At 39.5% G+C, this 15217-nt stretch overlaps 1 protein-coding gene across 1 annotated transcript in view; it reads left to right on the top strand.

Moving 5' to 3' along the window:
- MTMR2 (myotubularin related protein 2) overlaps window positions 1-5256 on the top strand; it is a 102399-nt gene extending 97143 nt beyond the window's left edge. The window contains exons 13-15 of the mRNA XM_060160260.1: window positions 698-811; window positions 2939-3115; window positions 3841-5256. Of these exons, the coding sequence (XP_060016243.1) occupies window positions 698-811; window positions 2939-3115; window positions 3841-4002 (453 nt within the window). The 3' untranslated portion in view covers window positions 4003-5256. The remainder of the gene's footprint in view (window positions 1-697; window positions 812-2938; window positions 3116-3840) is intronic.
- The last annotated feature ends 9961 nt before the right edge of the window (window positions 5257-15217 follow it).

Genomic DNA, 15217 nt, shown 5'->3' with positions numbered 1-15217 from the left:
TGGATTATACTAAATCCCTTACCCTCCTTCCTGGGATCTGTAATTGGTCCTTGATACATTCCCCCAAAATTGTGTTGTTTGTGTAATAGCAAGACATCCAGTCAAGCACTTGTCCTAGGTTAAAGAGACAGTGAATTTTCTTTTTTTAGAAAGAGGCTGCCAGAGTACTGGATTACAAGATATCCTGGTTTGAGTGCATGTTCCTTGAAAAGATAAGTAGGTTGGCTTTTAAATGATCTGCATGTCTGCCTTGGAATTTATTTTTGTGCATTGCTGACATTTTCTGGAGACGTCGATATTTTTTTGTGTAATTCCTAGAAACAAAACTATGTTGAAAATTTAAAGAAACATCTTACTATGTTGCTTATGGTCATTTTTGGCAGAGAAAAGACAAGTCAGAATTTATTAGGCTCAAGTTGAGGGTTAACTGATATAAACGGATGCAGAAACATCAAGATCAGACCATTCAAACTCTTACTGTACAAGAAAAGGAGATATTAGGAAAAATTATCTCAGAAAATAATTTTGAACAGAAGACCAAGCAGATAATGCCATAATGGCTTAGAAATATATAGTCTTGAATATTGTTCAGCCTAATTTTAAGAAGTATTACAAAGGATCTGCCAGTATACAGGGATGAATATGCTTGAGAAAATGTCTTAATAATTTTGTGTGTTTGTGGTGTTTGATTTTGCAGTTTCCTACAGCATTTGAATTCAATGAATATTTTCTCATTACCATTTTGGACCACCTATATAGCTGTTTGTTTGGAACATTCCTCTGTAACAGTGAACAGCAGAGAGGAAAAGAGGTAAAACATGAGCCCTGACCCTCCCCCCTGTATCCCTAATATGTGCTTTCTCTACTAGGGTGCATCCTCTGATGGATTTCAACTGAACAGTTGTTCTTTTGGATGATTCCTTTAGCTATATTTTATTTTATATGCTGTAATATGCTTCTTTCCATACATCTGAACCTGATCTATTTTAAAGCACCTCTGTCACAAGGCTGAATATGCTAGCCAGCTGTCAGTTGAGTTTACGGGTAGGAAGCAGTGTCTCCTAAAGAGAACTGAAGTATGTGTAGTCTTAGGAGTGCCCATGTACCTGTCACTCCCTGCAGGATGGAAATCCATCAAAACAGGTGCAGAAAAATATAATTAGCAAAAAAAAATGCATCTGAATGGACAGCTCACTTCCCCAAATATATTCTGCATATGTATGAGCCATTTTAAAGGTTTTTTTTAAATTGTAAAATAATACCATAAAACATTCGAACACTGAAAAGATATTAAGCAGAAAGTTAAAATTTGTTACCCCACTAGCCCAGAGTTACCACTTTTAAGTGGTTGATATTATTTAGAAGAAACCTTGTAAGCATTACATTTCAGGTTGTCTTCCTCAAAACACATCTATGCTATGTATGAAATTCTAAATTATCTTGATTAATGTCTCCCTCTGCTTCCGTTTTCATTCTAAAAAATGTGGCTATAAAATAGTTTCTTCATGTTTTTCTATAAAGCCTAGTAGCAAAGAATGCTTGCTCTGGAGCCAGGCTGCCTGGGTTCAAATCTTGGATCTTTGACTTACTGTGTGAAGTTGGGCAAGTTAATTTAGGCTTCTGTAAAGTAGGGATAATAGTACTTATTTACTAAAGTACTTAATACTGCTTACTGTTGTGAGGATTACATAAAATAAGCCATACAAAACACCATAATAACTGCCATGTAGTAAGTGCTTCCTAGACTAGAAATTCCTTGACGACCGGTATTAAATTTTTTAATTCACCATTACATCTTCAGTATGTAGCATGCAGTAAATATTTCCGTGCATAGTAGGCAGTCAAGAATTTATTGAATGTCTCATAAACAGTTGACATTTGTATATAAAGCTATGCATTTACTTACCATATGACCTAGTAATCACACTACTGGGTATTTATCCTAGAGAAATAGAAACTTTTTGTTCCCACAAAATTCTGATTTTCTTCCCACAAATGTTCATACCAGCTTTACTTACAGTGGCTGAAAACTGAAAACAACCTAAATGCCCTTCACCTGTGGTATTTCTATATGATGTAGTACTACTCAGCAATAAAAGAAACAATTATTGGTACAAAAAAAGAATTTCTTGCATGTTAGGTAATTAATAGATAACTTCCAAAGATACTTCCATTTTTTGAGAGCCTCAGATAGGATCCACTATATCTTTAAAAAAAGAAATGTTTTTAAAACTGAGCTATAATTTGCATTCCATAAAATTCACTCTTTTAAAGTGTATAATTTCGTGGGTTTTAGCATCTCTAGAGTTGTATAGGCATCACCACCATTAATTTCAGAACACTGAAAAGAAACCCCATACCTATTAGTAGTTGCTTCCCATTCTTCTCTCCTCTCAGACCCTGGCAGACACTAATCTGTCTCTTAATTTGCCTCTTCTGGACATTTCATATAAATGAAATCAGTCAGGATGTGGCCTTTGTGTTTGGCTTCTTTCACTTAGCATAATGTTTTCAAGGTTCAATTTGTAGCATGTATCAGTACTTCATTCCTTTTTATGACTGAATCATCCATTGTATTGATATACTGCATTTTATCCATTTATCAGTTGATGGTCTTTTGGGTTGTTTCTACTTTTTGGCTACTATGACTGATGCTACTTTGAACATTTGTGTACTGGGTTGTGTGTGCATGTGTTTTCACTTCTCTTGGGTATATACCTAAGAGTGGAATTGCTGGTATTGTAACTCTGTTTAACTTTTTGCAGAACTGCACAGTTTTCCAATACCCTGTAATTTTAATCTAAGTGGGGCTGTCACCACAGTGTCTTGAGTTCTCTCTCCCTCTGAAACAATTTAAATGAACACAATATACCTCTTTACAAATTCCATCTAAAGTATAATTAGCTTATGTAATGGAGAATCTTTTTCCTTCTTATAGAATCTTCCCAAAAGGACTGTGTCATTGTGGTCTTACATAAATAGTCAGCTGGAGGACTTCACTAATCCTCTCTATGGGAGCTATTCCAATCATGTCCTTTATCCAGTAGCCAGCATGCGCCACCTAGAGCTCTGGGTGGGATACTACGTAAGGTGGAATCCACGGATGAAGCCACAGGTATGCCCTGCAATATACAATGAGAGTTTTTATCCATGCAGTTGTATGAATTACATTCGTCCCCTTTAAAGCAGCTAGAAAAATTATCTGTGCATATTTAAAGCTTTCACTTTTTCCTGTTAACAGTTTTAATTGCATAGTAGAAAAAGCACTACATAGGGATAATCAGTACACTTGGTTCTTATCATGACTCGCTTGTTTGGCCTTGGACAAGTCACTTCTGTTTTGTCTTTTTTCCCCTCTTCTATAAAATGAGGGCGCTGGACTAGAGGTCTTGTTTTAATAGGCTGGAGAAAATAGCTTTAGGAAAGTTAAAAGCCTAACAAAATTCTGGTTGATTTTTAAAAAATGTTATGGAATATTTACTGCTTAGAACTGTTTAAAAGACTAAAAAGTCTGCAACTAAATGACAGGAAATCTTTGAGTATTGGCTTTTAGATTACATTGTTACTTAATTATTTGTTGTATTTGGCTAAGTACCAGTTTCAGGGTATTCTGTGGAAACACTTGGGGGGCACTAGGGAAGCCAGTGAAAAGAGCAGTGGTGTCAGAGGAGTCCCTGAAGTTAGTTTTCACTGATGTTCTGGAAAGGTGGGTGTGGTTCCCATAGCTGAAAACACACACATTGCACCATTGAGGGAAGGAGCTCTATACTGGAATGACTTGACTTTGGGTTTGTTTAGGATTGCCTAGTTAAATAATTTTAGGGTGTGCTGCTCTTGCAGGAGCCCATTCACAACAGATATAAAGAACTTCTTGCTAAACGAGCAGAGCTTCAGAAGAAAGTAGAGGAACTACAAAGAGAAATTTCCAACCGATCAACCTCATCCTCAGAGAGAGCCGGTTCTCCTGCACAGTGTGTCACTCCTGTACAGACTGTTGTGTGAGAGGGCTACTGGATGGGGCCATTGGTCATCGCCATGAACTCTGATTACAGTGGCAGCTTCATGAGGAGAAAGTTTCTGAATACAGAACCCATCTGTGAGAGAACTTAAGTCACTTTATTTATTTTAAATCTCTCTAGGATGAGTTTAGAACTGTAGCAGTGCAGGTGGTTTAAGTGAAATAACCCCACATGTAATTACATGTTTATGACACTAATCTTATAAGTCACCCAAAGAACATTAAAATGCTTCAGTCCTGGATCCACAGTGGGAACAAGTTTCTGATTTTAAAAGGAAAATGCTGTCTCAGAAATTTTGGTATGTGGTAAAATCAAAACACAAACTACTTCAGAAATATACTTCTTGATGGAAGAGCACTCATTGCACAGAAGGAGGAGCATCAGTTTTCAAACCAAACCAATACTGACATTTCATGGCATTATACATACTGGGCTTCAGTGTCATAATCAAGATCATTTGATGCTCCTTTGCCCATCATGGGTTTTTCCTTTTTGTAGTAAGTGATTTACTTTCACCATTCAAAACTCGTGTTCTTCATATAATAAGGCAAAGTCTTGAGGATATTATGGTGTAGTAATAGTTGAAAATTATTGCTGTCATTATTTATGTACTTAATTTAAGATGTATTAGATAGCTGTTCCAAAATGATGCCTTACAGATGTGCTTGGGAGGAGGATGGAGAGGAGAAAGTGGTAGCCATCCAGGATTTCAAAGAATTCCACATCCTTCAGATTAGTTTCCATTTGCACAATTACTAGAAACATCATGAAACATATTTAAAAAACTCATTGTCTGCCCTACTTTATTATAGTTACATTTTTTTTTTGAACACAGAGAAGTTAACTGGCAAATTTTGAGGCAGTATGTAAAAGTTTAGTAGGACTGACATTTTTTCTGAAGTCTGTATAAATAGCATATGGTGAGAAGTACTGTGCTCAAATTGTACATGAAATATTTGACTATTACTTTCCTTTGCAAATTCTATAACTCCACTGAATGATTAAGTCTACCAAAGGATTTATTGCATGTAAAAATGTATTACAGTCTCAATGCCAGTAAAGGAAATCCTGCTTCACTTCTTGGCTGCTACAGTAAGAATTCAGCGCTGGTATAAACACTTGACTCCCTGGTGTCTATTTTACTCTGTATAAGAGCCATATGTTATGTACTGTAACACAAAGGAGCTTCTTGTCCCTTGGGTCTTTAATTAAAAGAAAATTTCAACTGACTTTTAAACTTTGTCCTTGTTCTAAGTTGTTTGCCTTAAGTTTCTTTTGCAGAAATGTTATTTGGAATTTTTTGAGGAAAGGGCTGTTTCATAGCAGCTGCTCTAAAGGAAATGTTCAGTTTGATCAGATAAATCAAATACTCAAAATCAGTGTTTTTTCACTTGTTAACTCACTAGTCTGAACCTTTTGCCCTGCTCTTGGTTTTGCAATGAGTAAGTATAATTTCCGTTATTAGTACATCCAGTATTAGCAAAATTGGTACCAAAATGATTTTATCATTGAAATTTGTTATAAGAAAATTTATAACAGTATTTAAGTGACCAGTCTGTCAGTATTAAAGCTAAATTTTCTATTCCAAATATTTTATAAATCCATTCTCTCTGTGCATTGTTCCATTTCCCTCCCTTAAGCCTTTATCGTCTTGGTCTGATGCCACATAAAAGAATGTAGATGACTGAAGAGGTTCAAGAATTTAAAACTTCTAGTCTTAATACCCTCATATTCACTTGAAATTCCATGCAAAGCAATCTAATTCCATTCAGAATCTAAATTCCATTCAGAGCAATCTAAGTGCAAATCTGTCACTTCTCCTTTTAAAACTTTCCAGGGGTTTCCTTTTACCTTTTGCAGGAGTCTCCAAAGTGGAGTGCCTTTAAGATGATCCTTTAGTGAAGACATCAGCATCACAGTGGCACCAGTGCTTCCTTTTCTCTCCCTTCGACTTCTAACGAATCAGACATCCATAACTGGACACAAGTGCCTCTGCACAGCATACCAGGACACCTGAGAGAGATTCATCTCTGTATCTGAAATTGGGTGAATGAAACCTCAAAGGAGGCTAGGGAGCCAAGGGAGATGTGGTGACACTGGCTGTGGCGGCAGCAACCTGTCCAGCAGAGGAGGTGGAAAGTGCAAAGGGTAAGTATAAGTCTACTCAGCTTGTGGGCTGCAGTTGGAGGGTCCCATTGCTTTTCAGCGACACCCCAGATTTCTGAGGAGAGATCTCCATGACAGACCAGTAATGAGTAAAGGAACTGAAACAGTAATCAAAAAAATCCCAACACAGAAAACTACAGTACCAGATGGCTTCAGTGGTGAATTCTACCAAACATATAAAGAAGAATGAACACAACCTTCCTCCAAACACTTCCAAAGTATTAAGGAGGAGGGAACTCTTCCAAAGTCATCTACAAGGCCAGCATTACATTGATACCAGAACCAAATGAGGATGCAAGAAAACTACAGACCAATATCCCTGCTGAATATAGACGCAAAAACTCTCAACCAAATATTAGCAAACCAAATTCAAGGACACACAAATAGGATTATATACCATGACCAAAGTGGGATTGATCCCTTGTATGCAAGGATGATTTAACATATGCAAATCAATAAATGTAATAATACATCACTTCAATAAAATGCAAGAAAAATATCATTTCAATAAATGCAGAAAAAGGATCTGACAAAATACAACATCCTTTCGTAATAAAAACCTTTAACAGATTGGATAAAAAAAGAATATACCTCAATATAACAAAGGCTGTGTACCATAAACCCACAGCTGTTAATGGAGAACAGTTGAAAGTTTTTCCTCTAAGATCAGGAACAAGACAATGATGCCCACTCTCACCACTCATATTCATTATAGTATTGGAATTCCTAGCTACACCAACTAGGCAAGAGAATTTAAAAAGGCATCCAAATCAGAAAGGAAGAAGTAAAATGTCTCTATTTGTGATGATTTGGTTTTATATATAGATAATCCCAGAGTCAACCAAAACACTGTTGGGACTAATCAACAATTTCAGTAAAGTTCCAGGATACAAAATCGTCATACATAATTCAGTTGCATTCCTTTACACTAATGATGAAGCATCTGAAAACAAAATATTGATAAAACTATCCCACTCAAAATAGCACAAAAACAATATACTACTGAGGAAAAGTTTAACCAAGGAAGTGAAAGATCTGTACAATGAAAACAACAAGGCTGCTGAAAGAAATCAAAGAAGACACAAATGGAAAGACATCCTATGTTCATGGATTGGAAGAATCCAATGGAGGACTTTACTAGATGTCCTTACTACCCAAAGCTATCTACAGATTCAGTGCAGTTCCCATCAAAGTGCCAAAGGCATTCTTTTACAGACATAGAAGAAAGAATCCAAAAATTTTTGTGGAACCACAAAAAAACCCCAAACAGCCAAAATAATCCTGAGAAAAAAGAACTAAGCTGTGGATATCATGCGTTCAGATTTCAAACTATATTACAAAGCCACGGTAATAAAAGCATTATGGTACTGGCACAAAAATAGACACATTGACCAATGGAATAGAATAGAAAGCCCAGAATTAAATCCCAGTCGTCACCTAATATTTGACGAGGGAGCCAAGAACACCCAATGGGGAAAGGATAGTCTCTTCAAAAAGTGGTGCTGGGAAGCCAGAGAAGAACACATGCACAACAATGAAATTGGATGCCTATCTAACACCATTCACAAAAATTAACTTGAATAATGATAAGTGCTGTGAATAAAACAGGCTAATTAGATAGTAAATGAGGAGATGAGGGGGCAATTTTTGATAATGTAATCAAGTCCTGCTTTGAATATATTAACAGAAATCATAATTTAAAAAACAATAACTTGAAATGGATCAAAGACTTAAACATAAGACCTGACACCATAAAACTTCTAGAAGGGGAGAAGCTCCTTAATACTGGTCTTAGCAATGATTTTTTGGACATAACGCCAAAAGCACAAACAAAAGCAAAAAACAAATGGGACTACATCAAACTCAGAATTCTGCACAGCGAAAGAGACAAAAAATGAAAGGATAACCTACTGAATGGGAGAAAAATTTTTGCACACCATATATTAAATAAGGACTTAATGTCCAAAATATATGTAAACAATACATACAACTTAATAACAACAAGAAAACCCAATCCAGCTAAACAATGGGCATAACTATATGGACATTTTTCCAAAAAGGATATCAGAATGGCAAACAGGTACATGAAAAAATGCTCAACATGCCTAATCTTCAGGGAAATGCAAATAAAAACCATAATAAGACACCTCATACCTGTTAGAATGGCTGTCACCAAGAAGTGACATAACGGGTGCTGGTGAGGATGTGGTGAAAAGGGAACCCTTATACAGTTGACACTTAACACAAGTTAGAACTGTGCAGGTCCACTTAGATTTTTTTTCAGTGAACTCTGAGTTTGGTTGAATCTCTGAATGCAGAAATGCTTTTGTTCAAGTGTTCAACTGTACATCTACAAGGTTCAACTGTACATCTACAAGTACAGTGTTCAACTGTACACTGTTGTGGGAATGTAAACTGGTCCAACTACTATGGAAAACAATATGGAGGCTCATCAAAAATTTCAAAATTGGTCTTCCCTGGTGGCGCAGTGGTTGGGAGTCCGCCTGCCAATGCAGGGGACGCAGGTTCGTGCCCCGGTCCGGGAGGATCCCGCATGCCGCGGAGCGGCTGGGCCCGTGGGCCATGGCCACTGGGCCTGTGCGTCCGGAGCCTGTGCTCCGCAACGGGAGAGGCCACAGCAGTGAGAGGCCCGCGTACCACAAAAAAAAAAAAAAAAAAAAAAAAAAAAAAAAAATTTCAAAATTGAGCTAACATACTTCCAGGTAAATACCCAAAGGAAATGAAAATAGAATTTCAAAGAGAATATATGCATTCCCAGGTTTACTGCAGCATTATTCACAATAGCCAAGATATGGAAACAACCTAAATGCCCATCAATAGATGAATGGATACAAATGATGTGGTATATATACACAATAGAATATTATTCAGCCACGAGAAAGGAAGATATCCTGCCATTTGCAACAACATGAAGGGACCTTGAGCACATTATACTGATATAAGTAAGTCAGAGAAAAAGACTGCATGATCTCATATGTGGAATCTAAAATAGTCAAACTCAAAAACCAGTAAAATGGTGGTGACCAGGAGATGGAGCTTAGAGGGATAAGATCGATGTTAAGGGTACAAACTTGCAACAAGCAGTAAATAAGCCATAGAGATAATGTATAATATAATGAATATAGACAATATTATACTATAATTATGTGATAAATATCACTACAGTGGCAATCATTGTACACCTTGAAATTTATACAATGTTACATGTCAAATTTGTTCAATTAAAAAGAAACCCTTAGGGGAAGGCGGAAGATGGCGGAAGAGTAAGACACGGAGATCACCTTCCTCCCCACAGATACACCAGAAATACATCTACACGTGGAACAACTCCTACAGAACACCTACTGAAGGCTGGCAGAAGACCTCAGACCTCCCAAAAGGCAAGAAACTCCCCACGTACCTGGGTAGGGCAAAAGAAAAAACAGAGACAAAAGAATAGGGACGGCACCTGCACCAGTGGGAGGGAGCGGTGAAGGAGGAAAAGTTTCCACACTCTAGGAAGCCCCTTCGCGGGCAGAGACTGCGGGAGGCGGAGGGGGGAGCTTCGAAGCTGCGGAGGAGAGCACAGCCACAGGGGTGCGGAGGGCAAAGCGGGGATATTCCCGCACAGAGGATCGGTGCCGACCGGCACTCACCAGCCCGAGAGGCTTGTCTGCTCACCCGCCGGGGCGGGCGGGGCTGCGAGCTGAGGCCGGAGCGCAGGGAGAGGACTGGGGTTGGCGGCTTGAACATAGCCTGAAGGGGTTAGTGCACCACAGCTAGCCGGGAGGGAGTCCGGGGAAAAGCCTGCACCTGCAGAAGAGGCAGGAGACTTTTCTTTCCCTCTTTGTTTCCTGGGGCGTGAGGAGAGGGGTTTAAGAACGCTGCCTAAAGGAACTCCAGAGACGGGCGCGAGCCTCGGCTAAAAGCGCGAACCCCAGAGACGGGCGCGAGCCGCGGCTGAAAGCGCGGACCCCAGAGACAGGCGCGAGCCGCGGCTGAAAGCGCGGAATTCAGAGACGGGCGCAAGCCGCGGCTAAAAGCGCGGAATTCAGAGACGGGCGCAAGCCGCGGCTGAAAGCGCGGAATCCAGAGACGGGCGCAAGCCGCGGCTAAAAGCGCGGAATTCAGAGACTGGGCGCGAGCCGCGGCTGAAAGCGCGGACCCCAGAGACGGGCGCGAGCCGCGGCTGAAAGCGCGGAATTCAGAGACGGGCGCGAGCCGCGGCTGAAAGCGTGGAATTCAGAGACGAGCGCAAGCCGCAGCTAAAAGCACGGACCCCAGAGGCGGGCGGGAGACGTTAAGGCTGCTGCTGCCGCCACCGAGGGGCCTGTGTGCGAGCACAGGTCACTATTCACACCCCTCTTCCGCGGAGCCTGTGCAGCCCGCCACTGCTGGGTTCCCGGGATCCAGGGACAACTTCCCCGGGAGAGCGCACAGCGCGCCTCAGGCTGGTGCAAAGTCACGCCGGCCTTTGCCACCGCAGGCCCGCCCCGCACTCCGTGCCCCTCCCTCCCCGCCGGCCTGAGTGCGCCAGAGCCCCCAATCAGCGGCTCTTTTAACCCCATCCTGTCTGAGCAAAAAACAGACGCCCTCCAGCGATCTACACGCAGTGGCAGGGCCAAATCCAAAGCTTAGCCCTGGGAGCTGTGAGAACAAAGAAGAGAAAGGGAAATCTCTCCCAGCAGCCTCAGAAGCAGCGGATTAAAGCTCCACAATCAACTTGATGTACCCTGCATCTGTGGAATACCTGAATAGACAACCAATCATCCCAAATTAAGGAAGTGGACTTTAGGAGCAAGATCTATGATTTTTTCCCCTTTCCTCTTTTTGTGAATGTGTATGTGTATGCTTCTGTGTGAGATCTTGTCTGTATAGTCTTGCTTCCACCATTTGTCCTAGGGTTCTATCCGTCCATGTTTTTTTTTAAATTTTTTTTCTTAATAATTAATTTTAATAACCTTATTATACTTTACCTTCGTTCTTTCTTTCTTTCTTTCCGTCCTTCCTTCCCTCCTTTAGACAACGAATCATCCCAAATTGAGGAGGTGGTCTCTGACAGCAAGATTTAGGATTTTTCCCCATTTACCTCTTTTAGTGAGGGTGTATGTGTATGCTTCTGTGTAAGATTTTGTCTGTATAGCTTTGCTTCCAACATTTGTCCTAAGGTTCTTTCCGTCCCTTTTTTTTTTTTTCTAAATAAGAAGTTTTTAGTTCAATAACTTTATTATACTTTATTTTATTTTTACTGTATCTTCTTTCTTTCTGTCTTTTTTCCTTCTTTCCCTCCTTCCTTCCTCCCTCCCTCCCTCCCTCCTTTCTTTCCTTCTTTCCTTCTTGCCTTCTTTGCTTCTTTCTTTCTTTCTTCCTTCCTTCCTACCCTCCTTTCCTTCTTTCTTTCCTCATACTTCTACTAATTCCCTCTACTTTTTCTCCCTTTTATCCTGAGCCTGTGGATGAAAAGCTTTTGGTGCTCCAGCCAGGAGGCAGGGCTCTGCCTCTGAGGTAGGACAGCCAACTTCAGGACACTGATCAACAAGAGACCTCCCAGCTCCACATAATATCAAACGGCGAAAATCTCCCAGAGACCTTCATCTTAACACCAGCACCCAGCTTCACTCAACGACCAGCAAGCCACAGTGCTGGAAAACCTATGCCAAACAACTAGCAAAACAGGAACACAACCCCACCCATTAGCAGAGAGGCTGCCTAAAATCATAATAAGACCACAGACGCCCCCAAACACACCACCAGACGTGAACCTGCCCACTAGAGAGACAAGATCCAGCCTCATCCACCACAACACAGGCACTAGCCCCCTCCACCAGGAAGCCTACACAACCCACTGAACCAACCTTAGCCACTGGAGACAGACATCAAAAACAGGAGGAACTACAAACCTGCAGCCTGCAAAAAGGAGACCCCAAACACAGTAAGATAAGCAAAATGAGAAGACAGAAAAACACACAGCAGATAAAGGAGCAAGATAAAAATGCACCAGACCTAACAAATGAAGAGGAAATAGGCAGTCTACCTGAAAGAGAATTCAGAATAATGATAGTAAGGTTGATCCGAAATCTTGGAGATAGAATGGACAATAGATTGGACAAAATGCAAGAATCAGTTAACAAGGACCTAGAAGAACTAAAGATGAAACAAGCAACGATGAACACCACAATAAATGAAATTAAAAGTACTCTAGATGGGATCAATAGCAGAATAACTGAGGCAGAAGAACGGATAAGTGACCTGGAAGATAAAATAGTGGAAATAACTACTGCAGAGCAGAATAAAGAAAAAAGAATGAAAAGAACTGAGGACAGTCTCAGAGACCTCTGGGACAACATTAAACGCACCAACATTCGAATTATAGGGGTTCCAGAAGAAGAAGAGAAAAAGAAAGGGACTGAGAAAATATTTGAAGAGATTATAGTTGAAAACTTCCCTAATATGGGAAAGGAAATAGTTAATCAAGTCCAGGAAGCACAGAGAGTCCCATACAAGATAAATACAAGGAGAAATACGCCAAGACACATATTAATCAAACTGTCAAAAATTAAATACAAAGAAAGCATATTAAAAGCAGCAAGGGAAAAACAACAAATAACACATAAGGGAATCCCCATAAGGTTAACAGCTGATCTCTCAGCAGAAACCCTACAAGCCAGAAGGGAGTGGCAGGACATACTGAAAGTGATGAAGGAGAAAAACATGCAGCCAAGACTACTCTACCCAGCAAGGATCTCATTCAGATTTGATGGAGAAATTAAAACCTTTACAGACAAGCAAAAGCTGAGAGAGTTCAGCACCACCAAACCAGCTTTACAACAAATGCTAAAGGATCTTCTCTAGGCAAGAAACACAAGAGAAGGAAAAGACCTATAATAACGAACCCAAAACAATTTAGAAAATGGGAATAGGAACATACATATCGATAATTACCTTAAATGTAAATGGACTAAATGCTCCCACCAAAAGACACAGATTAGCTGAATGGATACAAAAACAAGACCCTTATATATGCTGTCTACAAGAGACCCACTTCAGACCTAGAGACACATACAGACTGAAAGTAAGGGGATGGAAAAAGATATTCCATGCAAATGGAAGCCAAAAGAAAGCTGGAGTAGCAATTCTCATATCAGACAAAATAGACTTTAAAATAAGGACTATTAAAAGAGACAAAGAAGGACACTACATAATGATCAAGGGATCGATCCAAGAAGAAGATATAACAATTGTAAATATTTATGCACCCAACATAGGAGCACCTCAATACATTAGGCAAATACTAACAGCCATAAAAGGGGAAATCGACAGTAACACATTCATAGTAGGGGACTTAAACACCCCACTTTCACCCATGGACAGATCATCCAAAATGAAAATAAATAAGGAAACACAAGCTTTAAATGATACATTAAACAAGATGGACTTAATTGATATTTATAGGACACTCCATCCAAAAACAACAGAATACACATTTTTCTCAAGTGCTCATGGAACATTCTCCAGGATAGATCATATCTTAGGTCACAAATCAAGCCTTGGTAAATTTAAGAAAATTGAAATTGTATCAAGTATCTTTTCTGACCACAACGCCATGAGACTAGATATCAATTACAGGAAAAGATCTATAAAAAACACAAACACATGGAGGCTAAACAATACACTACTTAATAATGAAGAGATCACTGAAGAAATCAAAGAGGAAATCAAAAAATACCTAGAAACAAATGACAATGGAGATACAACGACCCAAAACCTGTGGGATGCAGCAAAAGCAGTTCTAAGGAGGAAGTTTATAGCAATACAAGCCCACCTTAAGAAGCAGGAAACATCTCGAATAAACAACCTAACCTTGCACCTCAAGCAATTAGAGAAAGAAGAACAAAAAAACCCCAAAGCTAGCAGAAGGAAAGAAATCATAAAAATCAGATCAGAAATAAATGAAAAAGAAATGAAGGAAACGATAGCAAAGATCAATAAAACTAAAAGCTGGTTCTTTGAGAAGATAAACAAAATAGATAAACCACTAGCCAGACTCATCAAGAAAAAAAGGGAGAAGACTCAAATCAATAGAATTAGAAATGAAAAAGGAGAGGTAACAACTGACACTGCAGAGATAAAAGAGATCATGAGAGATTACTACAAGCAACTCTATGCCAATAAAATGGACAATCTGGAAGAAATGGACAAATTCTTAGAAATGCACAACCTGCCAAGACTGAATCAGGAAGAAATAGAAAATATGAACAGACCAATCACAAGCACTGAAATTGAAACTGTGATTAAAAATCTTCCAACAAAGAAAAGCCCAGGACCAGATGGCTTCACAGGCGAATTCTATCAAACATTTAGAGAAGAGCTAACACCTATCCTTCTCAAACTCTTCCAAAATATAGCAGAGGGAGGACCACTCCCTAACTCCTTCTACGAGGCCACCATCACCTTGATACCAAAACCAGACAAGGATGTCACAAAGAAAGAAAACTACAGGCCAATATCACTGATGAACATAGATGCAAAAATCCTCAACAAAATACTAGCAAACAGAATCCAACAGCACATTAAAAGGATCATACACCATGATCAAGTGGGGTTTATTCCAGGAATGCAAGGATTCTTCAATATACGCAAATCTATCAATGTGATAAACCATATTAACAAATTGAAGGAGAAAAACCATATGATCATCTCAATAGATGCAGAGAAAGCTTTTGACAAAATTCAACACCCATTTATGATAAAAACCCTGCAGAAAGTAGGCATAGAGGGAACTTTCCTCAACATAATAAAGGCCATATATGACAAGCCCACAGCAAACATCATCCTCAATGGTGAAAAACTGAAAGCATTTCCACTAAGATCAGGAACAAGACAAGGTTGTCCACTCTCACCACTATTATTCAACATTGTTTTGGAAGTTTTAGCCACAGCAATCAGAGAAGAAAAGGAAATAAAAGGAATCCAAATTGGAAAAGAAGAAGTAAAGCTGTCACTGTTTGCAGATGACATGATCCTATACATAG

Source organism: Lagenorhynchus albirostris, chromosome 9 (genome assembly GCF_949774975.1).
Source record: "Lagenorhynchus albirostris chromosome 9, mLagAlb1.1, whole genome shotgun sequence".
Taxonomy (NCBI): Eukaryota; Metazoa; Chordata; class Mammalia; order Artiodactyla; family Delphinidae; genus Lagenorhynchus; species Lagenorhynchus albirostris.
This window is presented reverse-complemented; position numbering and strand designations above follow the sequence as displayed.